This window comes from Amborella trichopoda, chromosome 11 (assembly GCF_054954075.1).
Source record: "Amborella trichopoda isolate Santa Cruz 75 chromosome 11, AtrichopodaSantaCruz75HAP2 v2.0, whole genome shotgun sequence".
Classification (NCBI taxonomy): Eukaryota; Viridiplantae; Streptophyta; class Magnoliopsida; order Amborellales; family Amborellaceae; genus Amborella; species Amborella trichopoda.
Window position 1 is genome coordinate 26404893 of NC_142346.1, and position 27916 is coordinate 26432808.

The 27916-nt window shown below is 36.5% G+C and overlaps 1 protein-coding gene across 23 annotated transcripts; it reads left to right on the top strand.

The window, feature by feature from the left end:
- Window positions 1-1601: 1601 nt before the first annotated feature.
- Window positions 1602-26205, top strand: LOC18425830 (zinc finger transcription factor YY1). 23 transcript variants are annotated; one of them, XM_088852278.1, is made up of 8 exons: window positions 1602-1887; window positions 2420-3978; window positions 5108-5166; window positions 20793-20992; window positions 21518-21619; window positions 21881-21965; window positions 24405-24548; window positions 25456-26205. In XM_088852278.1, the coding sequence occupies exons 4-8, from the start codon at window positions 20949-20951 to the stop codon at window positions 25987-25989; spliced, it is 909 nt and encodes a 302-aa protein (XP_088708404.1). In that variant the 5' UTR covers window positions 1602-1887; window positions 2420-3978; window positions 5108-5166; window positions 20793-20948; the 3' UTR covers window positions 25990-26205. The 23 variants fall into 23 exon arrangements, 21 of the variants coding, with proteins under 21 accessions (XP_088708404.1, XP_088708420.1, XP_088708410.1 ...); XM_088852294.1 differs by lacking the exon at window positions 21518-21619 and having other exon boundaries at window positions 2420-3113; window positions 3216-3978; window positions 21881-21970; XM_088852284.1 differs by lacking the exon at window positions 21518-21619 and having other exon boundaries at window positions 2420-3113; window positions 3216-3978.
- Window positions 26206-27916: the final 1711 nt, after the last annotated feature.

Sequence of the window (27916 nt, forward strand, 5' to 3'; positions counted from 1 at the left end):
ACAGTTTCTATTTAAAACTTCAATTTTGAGATAGTTTCTCTCTCTAAAATTTTGAAATAGTTTCTCTTTTTAAAATTTTATATAGTGCCTCTCTAAAATTTGATATACTTTCTCTCTAAAGTTTAAAATTTGAGATACTTTCTCTCTCTAAAACATAAAATTTTAGTTAGTTTCTGTCTAAATTATTTTGAGATAGTTTCTATCTCTAAAATTTTCATGTACGTTTTTTATCTTAAATTTCATATAGTCATCTTTCCAAAATTTTAAAATACTTTCTCTCTCTAAAACTTAAATTTTGTGATAATTTTTCTCTCCAAAACTTTTGAGATAGTTTCCATCTCTAAAAGTTTTATGTAGTTTCTCTCTCTAAAATTTGATATTCTTAAAAATTTTAATATATTTTCTCTATCTAAAATTCCAAATTTGAGATAGTTTCTCTCTAAAACTCAAACTTCGAGATAGTTCTCTCTCTAAAAAAAGTGATATTTCTCTCTCTAAATTTTTTTTAGCAGCTTCTCTTTCTAGAATTTATAATAATCTATCTAAAAGTTTAAGAATATTTTCTCTCTCTACAATTTTAAAAATACTTTCTCTCTCTAAAACTTATGATTTGATATAATTTTTTTCTCTCTAAAAATTAAAATATGAAATTGTTTTTCTCTCTAAAGTTCTGAAATAGGTTTTTTCTCTAAAAAATTTAGATAGTTTCTCTTTCTAAAAATTTACATGCATTTTCTCTCTCTAAAATATGATAGTTTCTCTTTAAAACTTAAATTTTAATATAGTTTCTTTCTCTAAAATTTTGAGATAGTTTATCTCTCTAAAGTTTTTTGGTACTTTCTCTATCTAAAATTTTAACATACTTTCTTTCTCCAAAAGTTAAAATTTGAGATAATTTATCTTGTTAAAATTTTGATATAGTTCATCTCTCTAAAAGATTTGGTAATTTTTCTCTCTAAAATTTTAACATACTTTCTCTCTCTAAAAGTTAAAATTTGAGATAGGTTTTTTTATAAAATTTTGAGATAGTTCATCTCTCTAAAAAAAATTGATACTTTCTCTCTCTAAAATTTTAATATATTTTTTCTTTCTAAAATTTTAACATACATTCACTTTCTAAACTTTTAATATACTTTCTCTCTTTAAAGTTTAAATTTGAGATAATTCTTCCTTTTATAAATTTTGAAATAGTTTCTCTTTAAAAAATTTAAGTACTTTCTCTCTTTAAAATTTTCATACCTACCAAATACTCCTTATATTTCAGATCGAGGGAGCCAATGAGTGAAATCCATGGGCTTTGGAAATGCCGAAAAATAAGTTTTGGTATGAAAATAAAATCATATAAAAGTAGGTTGTATTTTGATTTTCCTGATTTTAAGTGCAAACGGTGGATTTTGACAAAAACAGCTTTTCGTATAGAAATAAAATTTTAAAAAAGTAGGTCTTATTTTGATTTTCTTGATTTTAAGTGCAAGTGGATTTTGGCAAAATCTCAGATATTAAGAATCCATGCCTTAAAATCCATGTACCCAAACAGGCCCTAATCTCTTTTGCTCGTACTGATAAAAGCGCTTTCCCCTCGCGCCATTACCCCTTTTTTCGGCCTTGGCAGGGCAATGTGGTGGCAGAGGATTGATTTCAACTCCATCACCGCCTCTTCTTTCCCTCTCTAATCTCCTTCACATACATATGAGCTTCTAGAGAGAGACCCCTTTCCTCAGACTTTCCCAGAAGATAGAGTGGCATGACGGACCCTTTCTCTCATCAGCAGCAGTCGCATGTGTACTGCGCGAAGAATATGGACCCCACCGCCCATCACCTCCTCATGAGAGACTCCCTCCCTCCTCCCAGGCTTCCTCCACCTGCTGTTAAATGGTTCAAGGAATGGTACTACTCTCTCTCTATCTTTCCTTTGGTTCTAGGGTTTTTCTCTTTTTCAATTCAGTCACTGTGTCTATCCATTCTATTCTGCTACACATGTTTGCATGTCAATATCAGAGATTTTCGCTGCTTGTTGTTTACAGCGTGTTTTAGTGGCGTGTATGTGTCGAAATTCCATGCACGGGGCTGTGATTCTATTACCTTACTGATTTCGAGTCGGATTCTTTTGTGGGTGATGTCTATTTTCTGAATTGTTGTTTATTTTCTGAGTCATTGGTACTAATGAACTCTGATTATATCACGGTTCTTTCTCACTTCCTTCCTGTCATCATTGATGTAATTGTGCGCTTTTATCTTTTTTGTCCGTCAAATACATAGCATTTAGTTATCTATGGGTTGATGCTTGTTCAGGTTAAGAATATGTCGACTGTTGATCGCTTAGAAGTTATTATATATCTCTGATTGAACAAGGGTAACATATACATTTCTTGTGTTATCCAGATTTGCTTCCATTTAACTATCACATGTTCCTTTTCAGTTTTGAAGCTGGCACCTGGAATATACAATCAAACAATGGGTGTAAAAGAATCAATGTGTGACTAACTAATGACTTGGTTGCGAAGGACATGATAGTGGAAGAGTAAATTTGCTTTGCTGCACTGTTTTTAGTGGCTGCTCATTCAACGGCATCACTAATTTACACTTGTGTCTCTGGTTTTTGGCACCAACCTCCCCCAATACAATGCTTGTAAGATGCATTAGTTTTATTTCCAAATTAGATATGGCATGAAGGATACACTTCCTCATAAAAACGATTGTAGCATGTAATGGACTGGAAACCATGAAACCATTAGGTCTACCTAGCATCTGGACATCGTATATTGTCAAAGAAAAGAGTTCCCATATGAAGGACTGGGGAGAGAAAGAGAGTTTCCATATGACAAGGAGAGATTAGAAATGGCGAGAAAGAAGTCCTAAATCGCCATAGGAAAGGGCAGAGAGGAAGACGAGGGAGAAGTCCTTTCGCAAGAATGAAAATTTGAGGTGGGGACTTTATGGGAAAGAAAAGCAATGCATTGGAGAAACCATGAGTTGTGTGTCTCATTTCGTTCAACATCCACATTTCAACTTTTGACTGGCCCGTCACTGACAAACATGCATACACAAGATGCCTTCTCCTAACTTGTTCAGAGTGAATAAATGGACACAATGGCATGAACATCCATCTCCTGGTGAGAGAGGGTTTTCAAGTGGCTATATGTTTTATTTTTTTAGTTTTACTCAAAGCTATATGTCCTTAAGTCTGGAAATCAAATGCTAAGATTTTTTTGCAGCCTTGTGTAAGTGAATCACGTGGTTGGAATAGTTTGCAAAGTGCAATGCCTGAGGATTAGCAATAGATGGTCCTCTCAGTTGACGGATGGCTGCAACTTTCAAGTCTGTTTGGGAGGATTGCGAGAAGTTGTTGCTAGTAGTTTTGAGTTTTAATATGAAGAAGGCCAGTCAGTGACTGTTGGTCGTATTTCTTATCATGACATTCACCAGATCATCCTTGAAAGAGTTCACTTAGCTGTAGAGATATGTCGATGTTGATTAACATCATATTGGATGAGCTTAGGATGTGTGGAAAGTCTTTGGAGTCCTTTAATTTTGCTACTGGCTAAACAATGCAGCCTGTGGAGTTGTATCTGAGTTTAGGGATGATATGGTTCTTGAGGCAATCAGGGTTGGTCATGGGTTACAGTGGCTGTTGAAGTTCATACTATGTTGCCTCGGGTGGATATCGATCATGTTACTTACCTAGTTGGGGAAGAGATTGTTGGTTTCATAGACTGGAAGAATCTGGGGAATGGTAACCAGGGGAAGGTGGAACGAGTGGGATTGCTTAGCTTTTTGGTGGGCGTAAACAGGTCATCATAGTATGGCAGTTGATACTAGAATTTGGTTCGATGTGTCTTATATTGGACAGGTTGGTTCAATCCCGAGGACTATCAAGTTAGGGACCTTTTGAGTGTTTAAGTGGAAATTGAAACTGAGTCTCAGTCTTTTGTTAAAGAGGAGCCATTGAGGTCAAGGTCACTTGGGAACTATTTCTGGGTAAGTGTCACTTGTGACTTTCTTGAACCTGTGCAGTTAAATTGGAGCATGATCAGAATTACAATGGGTTTTCTAATTAAATTGTGATGGTGAACAACAGTAAAATCAGACAGCGGTATAAATCAAACAGCAATAAAGATGACTAAAATGTTGAATGTTATTAAGCACTGATGGATATTTAATTGGCAATAAATCGTTTTGGTGAAAAATATGAGTGGAATACCGGGAATGGGTGGAAGTGTTGAAAATAGGAAAATCTGGCAATAGTGAAATGGAATAAATAAGCGTAAAAGTCTGCAAATTATATGCTTACTCAATTATTAGTAGTTTTTTTACTTGGTAAAGATGGAGTATTCAGTTCATTTCATTTGTCAAACCGTGAAAAGTAATCTTTAACTTGTAATTTGCAATCTTGTAAACCTTGATCCCTGCTCTGCTGCCAAACCTTGTTTCTTAGCAATTCTTATTTAATACTTCAGATTATTGGTGTTCCATATGCTTTCACATATTAGATGATGTACTTACTCTGTAAATTGGTCAATTGGAAGAATATTGACATGCTTTAAATTGTTTATTTTTGACCTGTTTTTGATTTATTTGTTTCAGAAAAGAAAAAGGAAAGTTAAATGCTTTAATGTTTTGGGCTTAACTCCTTGTCTTCTTTTAAAGGAAATCACAGATTTTGCATGTCCTGTGAAAAGTGGTCTGATGAGTGATACCTGATAAGTGTCACACAGTGTCATGAAAATTTCTATGTTTCCTATCTTTTTGGTTGTATTGACGGCTGGTGTTACTAATACATGCCTCAAAACAAAGGATTTATATGTTTAATACCATATATGACCTTAGATTAACCAACATGAACACCATATATGCTATACATGTCCTTGTTTCTTCCTTTGGTTTTCCCCTAGAGCAGACACTTGTTCCACATGGGGGCCAAAGTTTTGTTGCCTGATATCAGGGGCTCCATGCTGTTCTATCTGTGTATGATGCTTCTAATGTCTAATGTTCTTCATACATGTCCTTCAAAGGTTTAAATTATTGGTTCGATAACCATCTGTGGGCTTTATTTTTAACGGTGTTTGATTATATTTAACCTGCTTATTGGGCATGTTTTATTTTCTAGGGTTCCGCAAGAGACTGTCTCAGGTGCTGGGAATTGTTCCTTACTGAAGTGGGTCACTGGTATGTTTGCTTTTCATATAGCACCTGGAAGGTATCCAGTTAAATTCTGTTCTTCTTAAAATCTTTGCATGTTATTCTTTTGCAATCATATCTTGCAGGTATTTCTTTTAAAAAATCTTTATGGAAGTTGAAGGATTGTAGCTGTCATGTTTCATATCTTCTGGCATGTTATCGGACCCGATTAATTCACCTTGCATTTTAGATAGGAGAATACATTATAACTCTCTACAGCTATACTATCCTTTCATACAAAAATTACGGGGGTCCTTTTGTTTTGGTTCCACCATCTTAGTGTTCTGCAGTAGTGGGTTTAGGTTAAGCTGATTTGGCTATAAGCTATGCAGAAGATAATTTTAGATTATGCAAATGCTATTTTGGGACTCTGTTGACTTTATGTCTTCATCTGAAACCATTGTTCCTTTTTTGAATCCAAAGCCTCTGTAAAACAGAATGTTGAGATGAAAGCCAAATGGGATGAGTTCCACTGTACTGCCCTTGTTCATGGATGTTCTGTTGTCTTGATTCATGGATCTTCTGAACTTTTTTTATGGGAAGTGAAAAATTTGCCATCATGTAATATGGGTAATGTAGGACCAAGGGCGTCTTGGCTCCTAGCTAGGAGTAACATGTGAAGTGAGCATAGAAAGAAAGGGCTGGGTACAACTGAGAACTCTAATTTGGTTAAGATTTAAGAGTTCTAAATAGTTTCTAGTTCCTACAAAGATTAGGATTGCATGGTTCTGAAAGTCTTAATGTCGCCTATATTTAGTCGGAGTGGATGATCAGAGCTAAAGCATGCATAGTTTAGGTCCATGTGGAAGGACTTGGGATGATTAGTGCAATAATCAGGATCTAAAGTTTCATAGTTATCGGGATCTTCCAACATGGGTGGAGATCATGCTCCGGAATCTCATTGCGGTGCTCAGGGAAGGGAGCTTCAAGGGATATCGATTTATAAATTTTGGGATATCGATCCCCACTATTAGGAATCTCGATTCCTATTGTTGGGGATCTTGATCCCAACCTTAAAGACTAAGAAAACAACCGAATTAATGATTTTCTTTATTTTTGGCAACGCAACTATACTTTTAATATAGTTGCGTTTCTTTTTGGTTGTAATTAAGAGATCCCATACTTACCCCAAAAAAAAAACATTAAGAGATTCCTACCTTAATCTTTAAGGTTTGGAGCAAGATCCCCAAAAAGGTTGGGATCCAGATCCCCAAAAGATTGGGATCTCGATCCTTAATATTTGGGGATCTATTTCTCCAACATATGCATTAGTTTTCATGGATTTTTGCATCACATCTTTTGGCAGACCACTTATTGATAGACCTACATTGAAGGGCCCTTTTGAAACTTGATGGCAGACATACAGGCCCCATCATACCCTAGAAGTCTTAGAACGTAGGGATGATGATGCTTCCTAGTTAAAGAGGGGCAACGGATTGAGGATATTCAAGGCCGACAGCTTTGACAGGACTTGGGCATTGTTTGGGGAATCCTCATGTTTGGTGAGGTAGTGCCCTACATTCAAAACCCATTGGGTTTGGAGTCAGTTATGGCCTAAGTCCACTATGGAGTATGTAATAAAGGAGCGCAGTAGAAACATGTGATAACGGATGTGAATGGCCCGGGATTGTGTCCAAATTCAGTTCTAGTTGCTCCCAAGATACCCTCAAAATTCCAGCTTAAAACAATGTCAGAATGATGGGATATTAAGGAAGCAATCCGTAGCGCACCATACACGGGCTCTGTACCATTCGAAAAAGAGAAAAATTACGAAGTAGCCCCCTGGAAATCGGTCTCTGATGGGCCCGGATTCTCACCAACATAATTAGAGGGCCCGATAACCCTAAGCCCCGAATTTCGCTTCATTCCTGGTAGGCCATTTTTACTATAAGGTCAAGGATGTGGCATACTATTCAAGTGTTAATTATCATGTTACTCCCAAAGGGACCGAAGTTAGCCATTTTTGGCAACTTTCCTTGATCTATTTCTCCCAAACCCTGTGGAGTTTGGCGTGTTGCGTTGGCTTTGTCATTCTATGGCTCATGGGCTTTCTGAAAAGGTAAATATTTAGGGTATCTCTCGCCTAAGGTGTTCAATACAGTGAAGTATGTTGGATTTCGTGTCATGCAACTTCTCATATTTCATGACCTCTAGCTGGTTCTTCGGCGATTTCTCTCAATCTGGGAGGGATCTAGTGATGAGATTTGAGGTATTGGAAGTGTAGACTGGTAAGCTTTTGAATGATATATGGAAAGCTACGACCAAAGCTTGGCTTGAGGACCGCTTTGAAGCCAATTTGTGTCTGAAATTTTGAGCATAGATGATTTAATGAAATTTTCAGAAAATAAAGGACCCATAACTTACTCGATATGGGGTTTTTTCAAGCAATTCTTGAGTCGAAATGTTCTTAGGATTGAGCACTACCCTTTTCTGGCCATGGAGTTCCAAAAACCCTACAAAAGCTCTCCGGAAAAAGAAGAAGTGTATGGAAACAGTGCTTTGCTGATTTTTTATTCAAGAAACCCAAAACCTCGCTTTAATCTTGGAGATTTCAGGTCAAATTTGTCACAAAACGTTCATGGTGCGCCAATCTAAGTTTTTCGTGGTGATAGATGTCTTTTTGATGTTGAAACATGAAGAATAAAGGCCCCATAACCTAGGTTTGGGATGGGAGTAGCTTTATGAGGACTTGGAGTTGCATTTTCCACATTTTGGATCCCAAATTTTGGCTTTTTTTAATTTCACAGAGATTCAAAATTAATTCACCCTCTACATGACCAATAGATTTGATCATGCACCTATGTTTGGGTTCGCCTCTATAAAAGGCCTTGAGCGCTCATTTTTACGATCATTGTGTAAGGACTTTTGAGTTATTTTTGCTTAGTTCTTTCCACAAGAACTCTAGTGGGAGAAACTGGAGAGGAAAGCCTAACCTTGGATTAACCAGAGTTAACTTTAACCTCAGTCAACTGAGGTTAAGTCTCTACAACAAAACCCTAACCCTAGGCTAGGCAAATTTATCAAAACGACCTAGGCAACTCAAGTAAAGCCAAATTAACCGATGCATGGAGGCATTTTTCTAGAACAAGAGTAGGGCACGACTCTCCATCCTGGAACAAATAACCAGTGGTTAGTAGGCTTGGCTGCCTTGCCCCCGTTTTGGAGAATTGTTCGCATTTTTCTTCCTCTTTCTTTGTTCAATTGCCAACAGAGTGCGACGGGGCATCTCCCAGTACGACATGAACCAGGTTGTCTACGAGAGCTGCCTACAACTGTTCGGGAGCGTACAAACCCTATTCATGGAGGTAATGTCTTGTCTTGTTCTTGTTTGCCACGTTAATATAAATTTGTTATTGTTGTTAGTTTTGTTTGTACATTTCCTTTATCCGTTATTCTTTGGAGTGACATATATCGCTCACACAAGCACGACTGGCACCCACCAACGAGCATTATACGGGCATCACTACCAACCATTGGTTAAGGTAGCTATTGAGTGAGTTTACCTAGGGTTTGAAGATGTTTGCCTAGGTTTTATGGAAATGTTTGAAAGTTTGATGAATTTGGTTGTAGGGAAGGTTAGACGGGAATGTGCCATATTGACTCACATGCTAGGGAATGCAAAAGGGGGCCCAACCTTACATGGGGAGAACCTCTAATTCACAAGCTAGGATTCTGGAAAATCTTTCCACCAAAAGAAAAAGTGGGCTCCAACCTTGGGGGGGGGGGGGGGGGGGGGGGACTCTTTCAAACCTAGATGTTTTGCCCAAAAGTGCGCTACATGGAATTTGGGAAGAAAATGTGACTCCAGTCAAACAAAACTATGGAAGCACATATTTTGGGAAGAAACTCACTCTAGATCGAGTAAAAATCGAGAGCTTTCTATTAAAAAGGGTTTGGGAAGAGTACCAGCTCGTTAGCAACTTATTTCATTTACATCCAGCAAAGAATGGAACACCTACGACCCACGATTACACAAAGAAATCCATAGAAAGAAAAAAATCACAACCATGATGCACTGGAATTTCATGTACTCCATATACCTTGTGTATGAGCAAAGGGTGTCATGCTGCTAGTTCTCTCTCTAGAATTCCTCTGAACTTTGGCTTGAAGTTCTTGATTCGATTCTTTCAATTTCTTTGGAAATATGAAGATCATTGTATTTCAGAAGCTTTCTCACACTCTTGGCTTTGAATCAACAAGATTAGGGCTTGGAACGCGTGCTAGACTGATCTCTCTCTTCTCCAACAAAAGGAACCCACTGTATTTGAAGCACCCTTTTATAGAAAGGATAAAGCTTGATTAGCAAGGAAGATCTTCGTGATTTGGAATGTTTCTTGATTCACATATCATGTTTTTGGATTTTTCTTTCTTCCATAACATCAAAGAATTGATTATATGAGATTACGTCCTATTTGAATACGTAATCTTGTGATCCATGGATTAAAAAGTTGAGTTTAGCGAGTTCACCATGAGCGTTTTAAAATGCGAAATGCAGTCGGGGGGCTGATGCGGCAATGTGGTCCAGATGTGGGTGCATCACCCCGATGCGGTCAATAAATATAAAAATATTCCAAGAAATATAAAAAAATAGGTTAATACATGGGAAAAAATATGGAGGTGATTTATGTGATAGTAGGTATTTAATTTAATAATTAACTCTATTATTATCTACTATTGAAGATTCTGTATCCACTATTCCCTGATAGAAGACATTACAAAGTAGAAATGAGAAACTTGAAACTAACTTTATAGAGGACAATAGAACTTAGAAGACATCATATTATCATAATTCATAAACACTGAATCATTGTGGAGGGCTCGTGAGGCTGAAAAAAGGTAATTCGAACCATCAAGTATCTCTTGTTTGGTACATTTATAGCCCTAGTCATGTACTAAACTTGATCACCCATTGCAAGACAGATCTAATAGTTATGGTTGCACCCAAAAATCCTGCTCCATGTATCAAAATATTTGAAGATCAAATCATCATCATCAGCTCCTTATCCTAACTCTTTGGGTTTGGCTAGAGGAATTCTGTTCCACCAAGGGAATCTTATTGCACCATTCAACTCTATCAAGGGTCATACCCTTAGTCAATCACCCTATTTTTTCTCACTACGTGCATCCATGTCCTTTGTTGCCTTTCGCCTTCCCCTTGCCCTTTTAGATGATCAAATCATCATCAGCCGAGCCTTATTCCAACTATTTGGTGGCTACACGAGTGCTGTTGTGCTATTCTGCTCTATGAAGGGCCATACCCTCATATAATATAAATGGGCTGTACTGTTTAGAAGATCAAATCACTAAGAAAAAATACCCAAGTTCATTGACACTTACTGATATTCGATCCAATTTTGGATTTGTCTTTCCCAAAGATGAAATATTCTTCCATAAATCATTTTCTTTCTCATTCCCATGAGTTTTGGAATCATCCCTCATCAAATCCTTCCATAATTTTGAAGGAATCTCGTATCTTAGATTACATGATGGACCTCCTTTATTCCTGCCTCAATCTCTTTGATTTCATGATTTAATTGCTTCCTTTTGACTAAATCAATTTTAGAAACATTGTTTGAGCCTTCTAGATCATTTTGGATTAATTTGTGTCAACCCAAACTCTTAGGGGCATCAAATATGTGAGTTCACATCGAGAGGCGAGCTAGGCTATAACCCTCGTGGTGAACTTTTCAAGACCCATTATTTTTTATCAAACTTGCACAAAGCTTGTTCAATGCCCTGATCGCAACTAAACAAGCATATCTCTAAGGTTGCATTGCATATCATGCTCATTTTATCTCTTTTTCATTGTTCGCCATGATCTGTGATCATAGAACTAGTGGCTCGCGGTGAACTTTCAAAACATACTCAATCTTCAACTGCTTGTTATGAGGCTTTGCCAGCATATTGGAAAACGTAAATTCATGTGTTCAGCATTTTGATCACCATTTGAATCAAAATGTTGAGTTCACTGTGAGAGGGATACATGCTCTAAGCTTCGTGTTGACCTATCAAAAGTTCTTATAATCATGTTGAAATCAAATGAAACTTTTCAGACATCTTAGAAATACCCTATTCAACCATTCCTCCAAGTTTCCCTTGGGCTGAGTAACACTTGAACCCAAGTTGACTACGAAAGACAGACTTGCCTTTCTTAGGTTTGCTGTGGATCTTCAAATATTATCCAAATGCCTTCTAATCTTTTTGTAAGTCGTCATCCAGGACCCTTTGTTTTATCTTTTTGTAAGTCATCCAGGACACTAGCATAACACACAAGGTAAGTAAGGAAGAAAGGGATTGTAATTATTGAGAATTCTACTTAGGTTAAGATTTAGCAGTCCACAAGGTTTTTGGTTCATATAAAGATTATAACAACAGAGATTTGGAAAGCTTGAGATTGTCAAGAGCCAGGACTTGGGCTAGGACAATGAGGAAGGTTTGGTACGATTATGGAAATAATCAGGATTTAGTTTAAAGGTTTAGGATGGTAATGGAATTTAGTAGGTCCAGTGAGTATGACATCCGGAGTTCGTGTCGCAAAGTTTACTGTGAGCAACAGTGAGTATGAATAGTGTCTCGCGGTTAACTTCCACAATTGGACTAGATGGCTTCCAAATGTTCCCAAATTTGGGAAAATGCTTAATGAAGGAATTTTCAAGCTCTCCACCAAGAATCATAAAATTGTGATAAATTTACAAGGTTGGACTCAAAGCTCACTGCAAGTTATGGCAGCCATGCACATGGACTCGCGGTGAAATCTTGATTTGGGTCCAAATACAGTCCAAATCAAACCACACTTTATGAAAGAGCTACTTACGATAAAACAAAGGGTCCTGGATGACTTACAAAAAGATTAGAAGGCATTTGGATAATATTTGAAGATCCACAGCAAACCTAAGAAAGGCAAGTCCGTCTTTCGTCTTACTTACCTTTCTTAGGTTTGCGTGAGTCTAGTCTCTTATCCCTCTATATATATATTTTATTTTCCTAGCTTGTTTATTTCTTTCTCCCTCTTTCCTGCATAAATTGGTATTAGAGCCTTGAATCCCTGCTGTATCATCCATACACTAAGATGGCATAAAAAACATCTTCCAAACCAGTTATGAAGCCCGTGGACCAAATAATTGAGAGAGTACAAAAAGGACCTGAAAGAGTGCCTTGACAAAAGAGTACAACTTGTACTAGAAGATTTGCCTAGTAAATTGCAACATGAGAAATAAGAACATGAAGAGGTCGAAGATCAAATTTGACTACCAATCGAAGCATTATTCACACTACACAGGATGCTTCGGAAGTTGATATGGTTGTATGGCATGAATATGCAAGAGATTTTGACATCACAGTTGATTTTATGGGCGTATCACAACCTTGTTGGATTGAGTCTAATAATCAAGAGTTCAATAGGGCAAGCTTGAAGATTTCTAGTTGGAACTAAGTTGAAAAGACAAGTAAATTTTTTCAATTTCATTAAGCTTGAGGATGAGCTTCTCCCGATCCTTGGAGAATGATGTAACATAGGTTTGAGTTTGTTTGGTTTTTAATTTTTTTATGGTATTTGTATCCTTTTTTTTTTTTGGTTTAGTTTTTGTTGTAGAGAATTAAGGGGTGGAGTTGGAACATATTTCTAATTGGAACTAAGTGGAAAAGACAAGTAAAATTTTTGATTTCGTTATGCTCGAGGATGAACTTCTCCCAATCCTTGGAGAATGATGTAAATTAGGTTTGAGCTTGTTTGGGTTTTTAATTTTTTTAATGGTATTTGTATCTTTTTTTGTTTTAGAGAATTGAGGGGTGGAGCAGAACTTTAATATTAAAAGATCAAGGGATAAGAATATATATATATATATATATATATATATATATAGAGGGGGGGGAGAGAGAGAGGGAGAGGATGTGGTTTGCATGCGGGCCAAGCCCTCACATGTAGAAGGCAACTCTTAAGAATCTATTTTTGAGATGGATTGTTGGACTTAATTTTTAAGGACATGTAATCTCTAACAAGGAATGAATATGACAAAATAAATGAGTTTTAAAAACTAGAAATAATAATTTTATTAAGAAAACATTTGGATCGTTAGTTTCCATTTATTTTTAGGTGGACCACCTACTTGCATCCATCTTAATACTTGCATCCATCTTTTGCATTTTTGCACCGCATATGTAGAAATGCAGACCAGCTCGCATGAAACAATTTTCTTATATATGGGTTATGTTAGAGTAGTCATACATATGAGTATTTACTTAATGTACTCAACATTTTTAGCTACTCAATACTCTTTCTCCACAGTATAGTAACATTTTTTCCTAGGGGTATTTTAAGTAATTAACAAAGGGTAAAATTGAAGTTCTTGATAGAAAGAAGATAATTTATTACCTATAATGGAGGATGACATCATCTTGACATCACCCACATGGAGCAATGATTGATTCTTAAACACTAATAAATGCTACTACTTTCTTATAGAAATATCTATCTTACCCCTCCTAATTACGAAAAATGCCCTTACTAAAAAAACTTTGTATGACAAAACATGGGTATATGAGTGTCTAGAAAAGTTGAGTACATTAAGGGAATACTTAGATATATGAGTACCTTAACATAATCTTATATATAAATATATAGATATAGGGAGTGGATTTTGTTAGCTTACGGGCTGATTGCTATAGTATCAGCCAATGACATAGATTCAATCTAGGCTGATCTGACGGTTACAATCTCATTTCATATTTGAATTTTTATTTTTTTCTACAAATCCAAATCACTTGAAAGTTTAGGCGTTCATTCTTCTCATCAAGGCGCAAAATATAAATTGGTCAAAATACCCCTGAAACAGATGTTTTTATTAGATTCTTTTATATTTTGATCAATTTATATTTTTTGTGAATTATTTTTTTAATATTTTTATTAGATTCTTTTATTTTTGAATAATAAACGCTCCAAATTTCAAGTGATTTGGATTGGTAGAAAAAAAATGAAAATTCAAACACGAAATGAGGTCGTGACCGTCAGATCTGCCCAGATTCAATCTCGACCATTGGTTGACATTGTAGCTCTTAGCTCCTAGGTTGACAAGATCTTTTCCCAGAGATATATACATATGTATGTAGGGGAGTGACTTCTTGCAATAATTGTATAGTAATATTATGAACTTCTTGCAATAATTGTATAGTAATGTGATGAAACAATCTTCCAAAACCATGTTAGGCCCATTTGTTTGACTCCAATTTTTAAATATATTCTCTTTTCATTCTAGTGAACATCACAAATAGGTAAAATTTGACAATACACCCTAGAAAATGTTTTTTTAACCCGATTAACATAGGCTGTCTATTTTGGCAAGATGCTTAAATCTAGGCCTTGGAAGGATTTTTTTTCATTTCCAATTTTTTTGATGGCTTTGTTATGATTAGATGAGCAATGTTAAAAATGGAAAAAAACATTTTTTAGTTTATAAAGGCCTATATCTTAAAATTCACTAAATGGATGGCCTAGATTCTGGGAAGTAGATGAAAATTGAAAGCTTGAAAGCTGGGGACCTTGTTTAATAAATTGTGGTGCTAGTATTTTCTCCTGTTTGGCATTGGGAAAGCTGTTATATATATTATATATAGCATAAATTATATTATAATATCATATTATAGATAATATTATAATATTAATATATAGCATATATTATATTATATTAGAATAATATGCAATATAATATGTATAATATACTATAACATATTATAATATATTATTATCTATTATGTTATAGTATCATAATGTTATATAATGTTATTACATTAAAATGTTATTATATTATATTATATTATATTATTATATATAATCTATTATGCAATATAATATTATATTATGTATAATAAATTATATTATATTATGTATAATACATTATATAATATTATATAATATAATAATATATTATAATATAATACATCTTTTTATAACACCACTGTCCCAGTATGAACTTTCATTGATGACGTTTCACTGAAAGTAGCCACGCAGGGGTAGCCCAAAGCAGTAGTAGCTTTCCTTATGGAAATAGTGAATGGGGAGAACTTGTGTTCTGATTTTCCCCCATTTTTACTATTCCCAAACAGGTGAAAACTACAAAAAAAGAGAAAGTCAGGCAGTTTCACCACTTTACGCGGTTATCAAACGCCCCCTTGAGATTCATAAGAAGCACATCCATGTTTTCCTTGTAAATACGATTTTCAATTGACTTAGTAGTTTTGCTAGCAATCGTGAAAAGTTTGGACCAGCAGCTGCCTTAGGAAGTAGAACCAATAGAGATCCAGATACAAAAAGTGGTCGGTCACTTTAACACCTTACTGCTGTGGGAACATTTTACTTCTATGAGAACACCGTACTGCTGTGGGAACTCTGAACTTTTGCAAAAACACCTTTTTGTTGTGGGAACATTTTACTTGAAGGGAAATACCTTATGACTGCCAGAAGTTTACTTCTCTGAAAAACCTACATCAGTGAAATTACTTTATTGAGAATCGACAAGTAGGATCAATTCCCATTGTTAAGTATTTGAGGGCCCTCACCTTTTAGTCCTCAGAAAAGAAGAAAAGATCTTTGTTAGGGTGGCTGTCCGGAACTGGTAATCCCATTGGTAAAGAAAGTCCTTGACTAGTAGTATGACAAGAGGCAGGTTATACTGGACAGATGTCGTTGCACTTAAGCAAAGTGAGGTCACATATCTCTTGGAAGGAGCGAGGAGGATCACGTGTCTTTTTCCTCCAGGACCAGACAACTCACCTCCTACAAGTTACATAATAGTGTGGTGAACCCACTCTATTAGCTTAAGGACTCAGGCCTGGAGGATTGTATCCTGGAGTTGCTTTGAGAACTCTCGTTCATCATACTCATTTAAACACTTGATAGAGAGGAAGTATTGACCTTAAAGTCCAGATAGGCTCTGCTGCCTCTGTGTGGGTTTGAGATCCTTGAAGGTTTATGAGGCTGTCCAACAAGACAAGGTGTCAATCCTTCTCTCTAAACTCGAGATTGTTCACTGTGTTAATGTTTTGGAGCAGTAGAAAACATGGAACTTGTATTCTTGACAATGGTACTTGAAACTACAATGAAATTTTGAGCGGTGCAAGGAACGTGAGTCTAGTTGATGTTACACAAAGCTTTGATTCAAAATGATTTGTAGTGTGTGAGATATTGATGTATAAGTGTCAGTGATTGCTGCCATTCTGTAACGACAATTTTCAGATATATCTTGTTCTCCCTTAAGTTCCACATCTAACAGTTCCTTTCCTGAAATTGTTCTTGAAAGAATTAGTATGCAAATGAAGCGAATTCTAATTGTTGAGCCCAACACCGGAAATGATTGAAGAGAATACATGATTCAAGGTGGGACTTGTTCACGCTTACCTCAATACTCGAGGATCCGTTTTCTCTGGTTGGGTGAGAATGGTGCATACGACTTTCTTGAGTGATAACTTTTCACCCGAACTCCATTTAAGACCATCCAAAGCTCGAATAAAAAATATATTTGACATCTGTGTATGGATTTTTCTTAACTTGGCATTTGGGCTCCAAATCATGGGCAAAAGTCTGTTGAGATATTTAGCTCTGAGATTTAAAATTGATTAGGTTAAGGTTTAGTTTAATTTGGAAGTCAAGAGTCATTTTCTGTTTTCAATATGACATTCTTCTTCTCAAATTTGCAAGTGAAAGATATTTTCCAATTATTAGAGGAGTTCTTGAAGATTGGGCATCTTACCTATTTTGCAATGGCCTAATTTCCTAAACTATAATAAGAGCTAGTTGCCTCATTCTAAAGGGAAGGCACCAAGGAAACAGTCTCCAACTTCTAGGGGAGATTTCCAATCTTAAGCTAGAGTTGTGGACTTTCCTTGCGGAAAAAAGGTGAAGAATCTTTCCTCTAAAGGTGCCAAAGGTGCCCTCTCACCAAAATTGAAATTCAAAAGTTGAATCTATGACCAATGGTGTGTATATCTATTTATAGTAGGGCCAAAATTCTACTATACACATATGAACTCTGAAGCATTCAAGAAGGCTTCGTATTAGAAGATAGTTCTAAGGGGTTCTAATCCACATAGAGTAATGAACTTTAGTTTCTAGAGGCCACCACAACTAGAAGATAATTAAAGAAAGAAATTCCTATTGGTTCTGGAATCCACTCAAGAATTTATAAAAACAAAGCTTGATCTAATTGTAGCACCATGATGTTTACTAGGAGATCCTCCTAGGGCCTACACCCTGCTTATTTTTTCTCTAAAGTTTCATGTGGTGTCCTTTATGACCCACCTTGGCACCACATATCTTGGCTGCCTCAGGTGCTGTGCCATCAATTTTCCCCACACAAGAAGAGCTACACTTGTGAGTTAACTGTATATCCAGTTCACAATCTGCTGAGGACCTTGATTTCTATATTAGAACAGGAGGAACCCCGTTATGTGGCATACTTAATCCTCGATTCCTTAACCAAGGGAACTCGTACTAGCTCTGCTTACAACCTCATTTTTTTGTATAGTGGAGCATGGATTCCTGCTAGTCAAAACATCGAATCCATTGACATCGGATCTCGCTCCCATAAACCTAAGGATCTTGCTCCTTATTTTGTTCATTGTATGGATGCCAATCCTAACCCCAGGGAGCTTCCACTATAGGGCAGTTCTGCGAATCCCGAACCAATCCTGCTCCCACCACCAACAACTATGGCTGGAAGTTGGTGCCGGTAATCCAAGCTCTATATGAATCTAGTCTCCTTTTCCACTTGACTAGGAATTTTGATAGCCACCAATTCGGATCGAGACAATCTGATCATCAAGTATGGTTTCTATAACATTGTCAGTCATCAACACGTGTGAAAGCTTGTCTTTGACTTTTCAAGACTTGTTTCCTCCTGATGTCCAAAATAGGGGGAAGAGGTCTTCTATGTTGAAAACGGGGTTGATGTGCAAGTCAGGTGGTAGCTCTAGCAAATAATTGTTATCACCACACTTCTTGAGTAATTTAGGGCCCTTTTGTTTTCTGGTGCATTGAATTACATTTAATTGCTGGAAATCATTCTTTTTTTACATGAACAATTACCATATTTCCCTCTTGGAACACAACATGGCTTCTATGGAGATCCACTTGTGTCTTATATTTCTCATTGCTCTACAAACCTCATCATGGATGTTACAAATATGGTCTGAAAAACTGTCTGCATCCTTGCTAACTCTGCATGTCACATGCAATCGAATGAGGTTGATTGGCTCTTGGCTGAATCCCATAAGCAATACTTGAAAGCTGAGCATTCAGTAGTCAGGTTGACTGAACAATTGTATGCAAACATGGCCTAATTCAAACCCATGCTGTAATCCTCTCTTAAAAGATCACCTATGCTTCTATTGACGACTTTAGCCTGGCCATCTGTTTGAAACTCATATTTCTGCTTTGTTTGCATTTCATCAAATTCTTTAAGAATAAACCCACGAACTTGGCATCTCAATCAGGGAGTATGGTCTTTGGCAGTCCATGAAGGCGAACTATCTCTCTGAAGAAAAGATCAGCAACATCCACTCCATCAAATTTCTTCTTACATGGTAGGAAATGTGCCCTCCTAGGAAAAAGGTCAACGACCACAAAGATAGGGTAGCGACCTTTTCATGTCTTGGATAGACCTAGCACAAAGTCCATGCTCAAGTTCTCCCATCGTGCTTTAGGAACTGGCCTTGGATTATAGAGGCTAGAAATCTGTGTCTGTCCCTCGCATCATGTTTCAAGCTAGGTGAAAGTGATGTCTTGGATAGACCTAGCACAAAGTCCATGCTCAAGTTCTCCCATCGTGCTTTAGGAACTGGCCTTGCATTATAGAGGCTAGAAATCTGTGTCTGTCCCTCGCATCATGCTTCAAGCTAGGTGAAAGTGGTCTTCAACAACCGCAATTGTCTTATCTTGACCAAAATGTCATCCAAAACCACCTGCATGCAACTCCCATGCAATCTGCTTTTGTTGGGAGCCCCTGGGATGCATAACCGAGTATCACTGTGACGAGCATAAGAGGGTGAAGAGCATAAGAGGGGTAGGACTCGGTAATCTATGGCGAAGGGTCTCATGGATCTCCCCAAAATCTTGGTCACCTGGGAATGACTGCTTAAGGTAACTTGAAAATGGGTATACAATACGAGAGTTCTAAGGCTCAATGTGCCTGCTACTTGGTTCTCTACACCAGACTTATGCTTGAGGACAAAAGAAAACTCTTGTGGAGTCCACCTTGCACGGCACTCACTGAGCTTCTTCTGAGAGTTAGGGTATCACAAGGCATCATGATCTGACTAAAGCACACATTTCTGATGGATTGGATAATGGTGCCAATATTGGAGAGGTTGCATCACTTTACAGAACTTGAAGTCGTAGACAAAGTAGTTTTGTATAGAACTCGAAGTCGTAGACATAGTATTCTTGTTTAGCTTGGCAGGGAGAACTGACGGTGCAGCAACCAAGGCAGCTAAGAGATGGTGTGCCAATGTGCCAATGTAATACCATAAAGTACCTTACATGGAAACTAGAGAAACTGTAAGTTTCTATGGATAGTGAATTTTGGAATTTTGTAGTACTATGGTTCATCTAGTGGCTCTGAAGTTTACTTCAATTAGTGTTTGGAAGAATTCTTTTCAGTCCGTGTGAGACTCTTGGAGGAGACTTACAAAAGAGCCCAATAGATTTCCAGCTTTGCTTCTCTTGGAGCCACTATCCAAAACAAAACCAACAAATCATGCTGATGATAATCAGATTTGGCAACACTAGAATACCACGGAAAATGGCTTATGGTTGTACATTACTTTGTAAAAAATAATGCTGATTGTTATGTACTAAGACTCAGGCAAAGTTGAGTATTAAAGTCATACATGTTGCTTGGTTTGGCTGAATTTCTGTTCTGTTCATGTTTGTATGGCTAGTCTACTCTCGAATTTGCTAATCTCTCAACTTGTAATTTATTTGAGTTTCCTCACTCAAATTTTCCCTTTGCATGTGACTGAAATCCAGATAATTTTCGAGCTCATATTGGTTTCTGTGCCCGAGTGACCTAAGTTGATCTGCAAAACAATGAGAGGAGGTGAAAGTTTGATAGAAGATCTTGAAGCCCTAATAAGATCCTGTGATACTTTAATAATGTTGACTTTTGATATCTCCTTTGATAAAATCTTGCTAAAAGAACTTTCTTGAGTGTCGGTCTCAATTCCAAATGCATTGAGTGGTGCGCACTGCTACAATATGCATGAGGATGTCAGCCAGAAATATCTTCTGAAATTAGATACACCGATACCTTAGCACAAGGAAAGTTATAATCTGCTGCAGTTAAATGTCTTGGCTACCTTCATAGACTGTTCATTCCTATAGTTTGTGATGTGGTAGTAGGGTTATACTCTGTGTTAATCTTCCTGTATCATATAATTGTGAACGATACCATTATACTGTCCGTTATTATAATACTATTGTAATTAATTCATAGGTTTCATCATTTTAATCTATTACTTTACGTTGGATGACATATGATCTTAGGGGTTCATTAATCGAAGAGTATCTGCCATGGAAATTTTAAGCAGTCAGTTTAATGCTTTGTGTTTGTCTTTGTTTTGTTTAGAGGACACATTAAAGGCATTGAAGGAGAGGTATAAGGAGCCAGAACCAGTAGAACCAGAGCCTGAACCAAGGACTGAAGTGCTCTACCTATGCACTTATGAAGGGTGTGGGAAGACTTTCGTAGATGCTGGGGCTATAAGGAAGCATTCTCATATTCATGGAGAAAGGCAGTATGTTTGTCATTATGATGGTTGTGGCCGGGTAAATTTCTTATGTATAAGCTTCACTTGTCCCACATGGTATTTGTGTTTGTGGTATACATGGTTTGGTTGCCTGCCTTTCTGATTGTATTGGAGTTTAAAATTATATTTAACCATAATTCCCTATAAAATGCTCTTTCTTTTAAAAAAGGAAATTTATATGTTGTGGACTCTTTCTTGGGGTATGCTTGGTCTGGTGTTTATTTACCTGGCTGCACACTTACCCATTGGCTTGTATTCATTTCCTGCACCGTATTCATGCATGCAAGTGTCTGTCACTGGGTACCCTAGTTCTCTCTTTTTATCGTAATTGTCTAGCATGTAGTCGATCTTACCTTTTATTGATATGTGGTGATTTCAAGCATGCACTGTTTGCATTGATTAATCTTATCTATGTGCCTAAAATTCCTTATTTATTTTTTTCTTTTTTTAGGGATAGATATTCATGCTTGGTTATGTTTTACTTTCAAAATTCTAGCCTATGATGTTGATGATGTTGGATGGCTAATTATGCTTCTTTTTGCAGAAATTCTTGTCTTTCTTGGGGTATGCTTGGTCTGGTGTTTATTTACCTGGCTGCACACTTACCCATTGGCTTGTATTCATTTCCTGCACCGTATTCATGCATGCAAGTGTCTGTCACTGGGTACCCTAGTTCTCTCTTTGTATCGTAATTGTCTAGCATGTAGTCGATCTTAACTTTTATTGATATGTGGTGATTTCAAGCATGCACTGTTTGCGTTGATTAATCTTATCTATGTGCCTAACTTCCTTATTTATTTTTTTCTTTTTTTAGGGATAGATATTCATGCTTGGTTATGTTTTACTTTCAAAATTCTAGCCTATGATGTTGATGATGTTGGATGGCTAATTATGCTTCTTTTTGCAGAAATTCTTGGATAGTTCAAAGCTTAAAAGACATTTTCTTATTCACACAGGAGATAGGCCTTATACCTGTCCTCATGAAGGCTGCGGTAAGGTGATCATCCTACCCACTTCAAAATATTTTTATATTATCATTTTACTGCATTGCTGTGAGGCATTTACTCTGAGATGCATCATTTTTTAGATTATCATTTTACTGCATTGCTGTGAGGCATTGTGCTCTGAGGCATCGCTGTGAGGCATTGTACTCGGATATATTTTTAGATTATCATTTTACGGCATTGTACTGTGAGGCATTGAACTCTGGACTTTCATGATTTTTAGACTTATATATCCATGCCAGCAATCCTGATTATTGTAAAAGCAGGGGAGTTCTCTTTTGTGGGTGTGCTAAATCATACCTCTTCAATTTTCGTCCATCAATGATAATATACTTTAGGATGCAATAGGTCTATATATGGTTTATGAAATGGAAATGATAACTAGAAGATAAAGATTAGGGTCTGGAAGTTGTTTGGATAGTTTGGCATCAATTCTGGGCCCTTGTTCCCTGCCATTTGCCCTCTTTGTTTTGGATTATTTCTCGGGCTTGCCCAGTCTTGACCAGAGGTTTGAGTGTTGATCAATCTAAAAGTGCAAAAGGGATAATGGTTGTGTAATTAGGGTGCTCTGAGCCAGTCTTAGATGGAAATTGAGTGTTTTGTTGAGGTAAGAGGAAAGTGACTTGTAAGTACTTTTTGTTAGGTAAATGACAGCAAAACCCTTACCAAACACGGTAAGAGTGAAGCATCTATCATAATCTTATATAAATTTGAATATAAAACATGATCTAACTTATCAGCTGGTATTGAACTGTCGAATTCTTATTAACTCTATGATACATTGTCATGAAGAGCATTCACAAAGTATTTTCATTGTGTGTCTATAACAATTCTTTTGCAGATCCCCGGGAAATATGATCCTTGCATTAGTATTCAATGCAGAACATACACTGTGTAACAGAAAAATGGGAGTCAGGTCACGATTTGAAGATGCCAAAATCATTTTAGATGCCATGTTTGAAGTACTCAACGGTAGTCTCATTATTCTTTCTTCTTTCTGAGATCTGGTCCAAGATATGACACCATCCAAAAAAATAAAACATGCTAATCTGGTTGGGATGCTTGATCCCGGTTAGCAAACCAGTGACGAACAATACTATCATATCTTGTTTGCTTGTGGGGGAATAGGCCTGTATTATTTATATATGTTCACAAATTGTTGTAGTTCAAGATTGAGAACGAACTTGTTGGAGAATCAATATTGCTTTGAAACTGATCTATAAATAGGGATTTGCATTGTAAAATAGAAACAATGTTTATTCACCCAAAGACAATTAACCCACTTGCAAAGCAAGTCTGGATCACATAAAGATTTGTGGACAGTGAGGTTGATGCTTTGATGCTAGATTTGGCTGATTTTGCTGACAAGCATTATTCACATGTTGGGCGTTTTATGCCACTTCTGGGGTAAATGACTGCAAAACCTTGACAGCAAGACCAAACACAGCAAGAGTAAACTATACATGGTGCTATTATATAGATACAAATTCAGGACATAAACACAGCAAGTACATGGTGCCAGATTCGGACATGTATTATCTAATTGGATGACTGAATTCCATATTAACTATTACTGTGTCATGGAGAATATGTACAATGTATTTTCATTATGTACGTATAACAATTCTGTTGAGTATCATCAGGAACTATTTAGTCTTGCATGAATATGCAATGCAGAATAACAGAAAATTGGGAAGTGAGTTATGATTTGAAATGCCAAAATCAGCTTAAAACCTGAGTTTGAATTGGGCAATGGTAGTTTCTTCTTTTATTTGGTAGCAGTGGGTAATGCTAGTTCTGGGTTTGATGCCTGTCATCAAATCAGTGGCAAGCTAAACTATTTATTCTTGATTTTCCATGAGGGAATGAGCCTGAATGGGCATATATGATCAGAAAGTTAGTCTTGACCATTAAGATTGAGAACTAACATGTTGGAGAGAATCAATTTTACTTTGAATTTGAAACTGGTTTATATTAAATGCATTGTACAATTACAAATTTTTTTTCACCCAAAGAAATTCAATTTCATTTGCAAAATAAACTCCAAGAACCTCGCGTAAGATTTGTGGATGTTGATGCTGATGCTTTGATGCTCACTTTGCCTGATTTTTCTGAACAGCCATGTTCACATGTTGGATGCTATATGGTCGTGGATACCCAAATCAGCTTTTTACAATGGATGGATTTCTAATAAATTGAAATTATTGGCATCTTAAACTATTTATATTTGCTTAGTTTTTTTTATCTTGCTCTGATTATTTTTTATAAGGGTTACTCTTACCCTCTTTATGCTAGATAGACAGACCTCACATTTTCATCAATTCAAGTATCTTTTGTTAGGGGGTGATCCAGCTCATTCTGCTGAATGCTTGTTTTTTCTTAGGAATATCTGTGTGTTTATGCATGAAGATTTATTTGGATGTGCAGGCCTTCTCCTTGGATTTTAACTTGAGGGCGCACATGCGGACACACTCACAAGAAAATTATCATATATGTCCTTATGGTGACTGTGGAAAGAGATATGCCCATGAGTACAAGTTAAAAGCACATATCAAATCGCACCATGAAAAGGTTAGTTTGTTATTCCCCTCGTTACATTATGGACTTCATGTTCACAGTGTTATCCTTCAATGCCTAATGGACTTCACTGTCATACTACGATGACAAAATGAGATTTTTATATGTTTTAATCATTTCTCTCATTTTCCTGATGTTTTGATGAGCAAGTGCTACGCACTGTTCAACTTGATCTTGGCACCAATCCATCCAATAATTCTTGAAGGTCAGCCATACAAAATGGGTCCATAATGTCATTTGATCCATTCAATAGGATCAAAATGCAGGCTATTCCTGTCATGCCTATTTCTGGATAAATTCAACTGAGTTAGTGCAGCGGTCACTCTAATTCAAATCATTTGAGATTTTGCTTGTTGAGTATCCAAGCCCTAGTGCTTCAGTGAAGCCCACACTGCTTCTGTGGAGCACTTTTAGGATATCAGAAGAAATTGCAAATAATGTTATTGTATCTGATAGTTTTCCGAAGAAATATTTCTGCCAGCTTCAATGTTCAATCGCATTTCTATCCCTGCATCATGTTTGCCAAGCAGAAGGTTTACCAAAAATCTACTGTTCCATGCAACTTTCAGAAGTTAGGTTTCTTTCCTTTCTAAAGATCTGGATCTATGGGTTTAAGTGAAAATCAAAATTCTATCTCAGGCAGTTGTGGCGCACATTTGCCATCTCAGTAAAGGATATTGGGAGTTTTCTGGTCAAAGGCTCTTCCAGTCATCACTTTCAAGCACAAGCACTCCTGGTTCCACCCTCTACTCTTAATACATACAGACTAACCATAGCCTCAGAGTTGGAATTACTCGGCAGTAATCTGCCGATATCTTCTTCTTATTCCTATTTAATCTCATCTTTGGTAGCAATAGCATCTGCTTATAGTTTATGTTGTATGATTTTAAATATCACGCAGAACTTGTCCACCGATGTTAAGCATACTCCACAGGCTGAGAAGCCTCACAACACGCCCAAGACTCCAGCTCTAGTTTATGGTTCTGCATCTTCTGATCGCCCCTACAGCTGCCCATATGAAGGCTGTGATAAGGCCTACATTCACGAATACAAGCTCAATCTTCATCTCAAGAGAGAGCACCCTGGCCATAATTCAGAAGAGAATGGAAAGCATAATGTCGATGCTGAAAATGAAGCGGATGAAGGGAGTGACCCTGATGCATATAATGCATTGAAGAGTGGTAATGGAAAGAGTTCAAAGCGAAGTAAAGTGAAGTTGGCTTCAAAGGCCCCAGCTGCTAAAACTACACAGAGGAAAGGTATGGGCACAGTTACTCTTAACACAAATCCAGTAGCGAAGCCATGGACCAGCAAAGGCTTTGTTGATGAGGAAGATAGTGAAGAGACAGAAGAGGATCGTGACAATGGTGAAGAGGAGGGTTGGCAATACGGAGAAGCGAATGAGGATGACGAGGAAACGGAATATGAGGACTAGTGGGGTCTCAACTCTTTGGATATCTTGGCACGCTGTAAGTAGTTTCTTGTGCCAATTCCACAAACTTTTTGACGGTAAGGTCTCTGTAATTAGCTGTCGAAGTGTTAGTTTCTTTTCATTCTCAAAAGATATTTCAATAATGTAGGGCAACTTGCTTTGTTTGATTTGTTGGAAGAACTATTTTCTTGAGCAATATTTTGAAAGCTTATTGTGCCATACGTGCAGCGGATGTATGATTATATGTTCACATAGTCTGAGGCGTTCACTGAATGATGGGTGGTGGAGTTTCACCTGGGCATGGATGATGTATGATTTTATCCATTGCTTTATTTTTTTCTGTTAAGGTATAATCATAGTCATGCTTTCGAAAGGAAATGTAGAATCGTTAGTTTAGGATGGGAAGTCTATAATGCAGGATAAGTAATCGATTGGAAAACTTCCAATCCTAGGAGAGGAACCTGGATTAAACCTCAGAAGATAATCATGGGTTGAATGAGCTGCATTTCCCATTGTCAAGTACTGGCCATGAAGTCCCAAATTTCCATTGACCTACTGTTTTGCAGTAATTTATAATTCTGTTACTCAATTTTAAGCCCCTAACCAAAAAGCAAAAAAAGAAAAGAAAAAGAAATTCAATTACTAGAAGCAATAGTGGAATGCCTTTTTGTTGAAAAAAAGAATGCTGATTCCCTTTAGGGCCCGTTTCGATAGGAGGAAATTAAGAATCTTAGATATTTGAAATCTATGGATTCTCATTATTAAGGATTTTCGTCATGGATTTTTCAAATCTCGTTTGGATAAATTATACAAAATTCATGGATTTTTTACAATCATTTTCATTTGTATTGTTTGGCAATCAAACATATTTTCAATTTGTTAAGAACAAAAGAAAATTGGTAGTAATTTAATGAAACATGATTATGAGGTAAATGGTTATTACAAAATACTATTCAATTATTTAATAATACATGACATTTTTAGAAAACATTAATACTAATAAACCAAGATAATTATTAATAATGATTTATTAATGCATAATTACTAATTACTCAACAAGACGTAATCATTCTACAATATTCATGACTATCACCTGCCTTACAGAACCATCAAATAGTTCATAATATTGATAGCCATCACATTTACCATTCATAACATTCACGGCCATCATATTCCCTACCATTCATTATTAACAAATCATGATTATCTAACAAAAAATGTTTTTTTGATTAAAAATGGGTATTTCATTAAAACACAATTATTTAATAATATGCATAATTACTCAACAAGACAATTATTCTACAATATTCATGACCATCACCTGCCTTACAAACCCATCAAATATTTCCTAATAATGATGGCCATCACGTTTCCTAGCATTTATAACATTTATGACCATATTCCCTACCATTCATAACATTCATGCAATGTATAAAACTAAATCACATTTGATAACTTTCATACAATCTATAACCATCATATTCGATAATATTCCATAACAGTCACAAAATTCATGGCCTTAAAAAGCCATAACAATCAAGCACGATCCAAAAATAGTCATGACCATCAAGATGTGTGTAACTATCCATATCCTATTACCAAAAAAAAAAGTATCAAACACAACAATCAGTACAACTTTCATAAATCCATTTGATTTATCATTTACGTATTTTTAGTAGATTACAAATCAATCACTAGCATCAGTAGAAAGAGCAACCAGTCATTGTGTAACTCCACCTCCATATCTATGAACATTGCTACAATATCAAGCTATTCGACAAGATATTTACTTGATCTAAAATAATCATGGGATGTAAGTCCCTCAACCCTCTTCAGTTTTGTCATGAATTCCTAATTATTTAGGACTCTGTCTTTTCTTAGTCATATGTTCCATTGCATTACCAAAAGCAATCGGGATCCAGAAATAGAA

Bases quoted from the DNA above. Each gene is read 5' to 3' on its own strand.
- LOC18425830 (XM_020662222.2), top strand. From the start codon at position 1,745: ATGACGGACCCTTTCTCTCATCAGCAGCAGTCGCATGTGTACTGCGCG. The intron at 1,888-5,107 runs GTACTACTCTCT...TTTATTTTCTAG, and splicing joins GTTAAATGGTTCAAGGAATG to GGTTCCGCAAGAGACTGTCT. The intron at 20,993-21,517 runs GTAAATTTCTTA...TTCTTTTTGCAG, and splicing joins ATTATGATGGTTGTGGCCGG to AAATTCTTGTCTTTCTTGGG.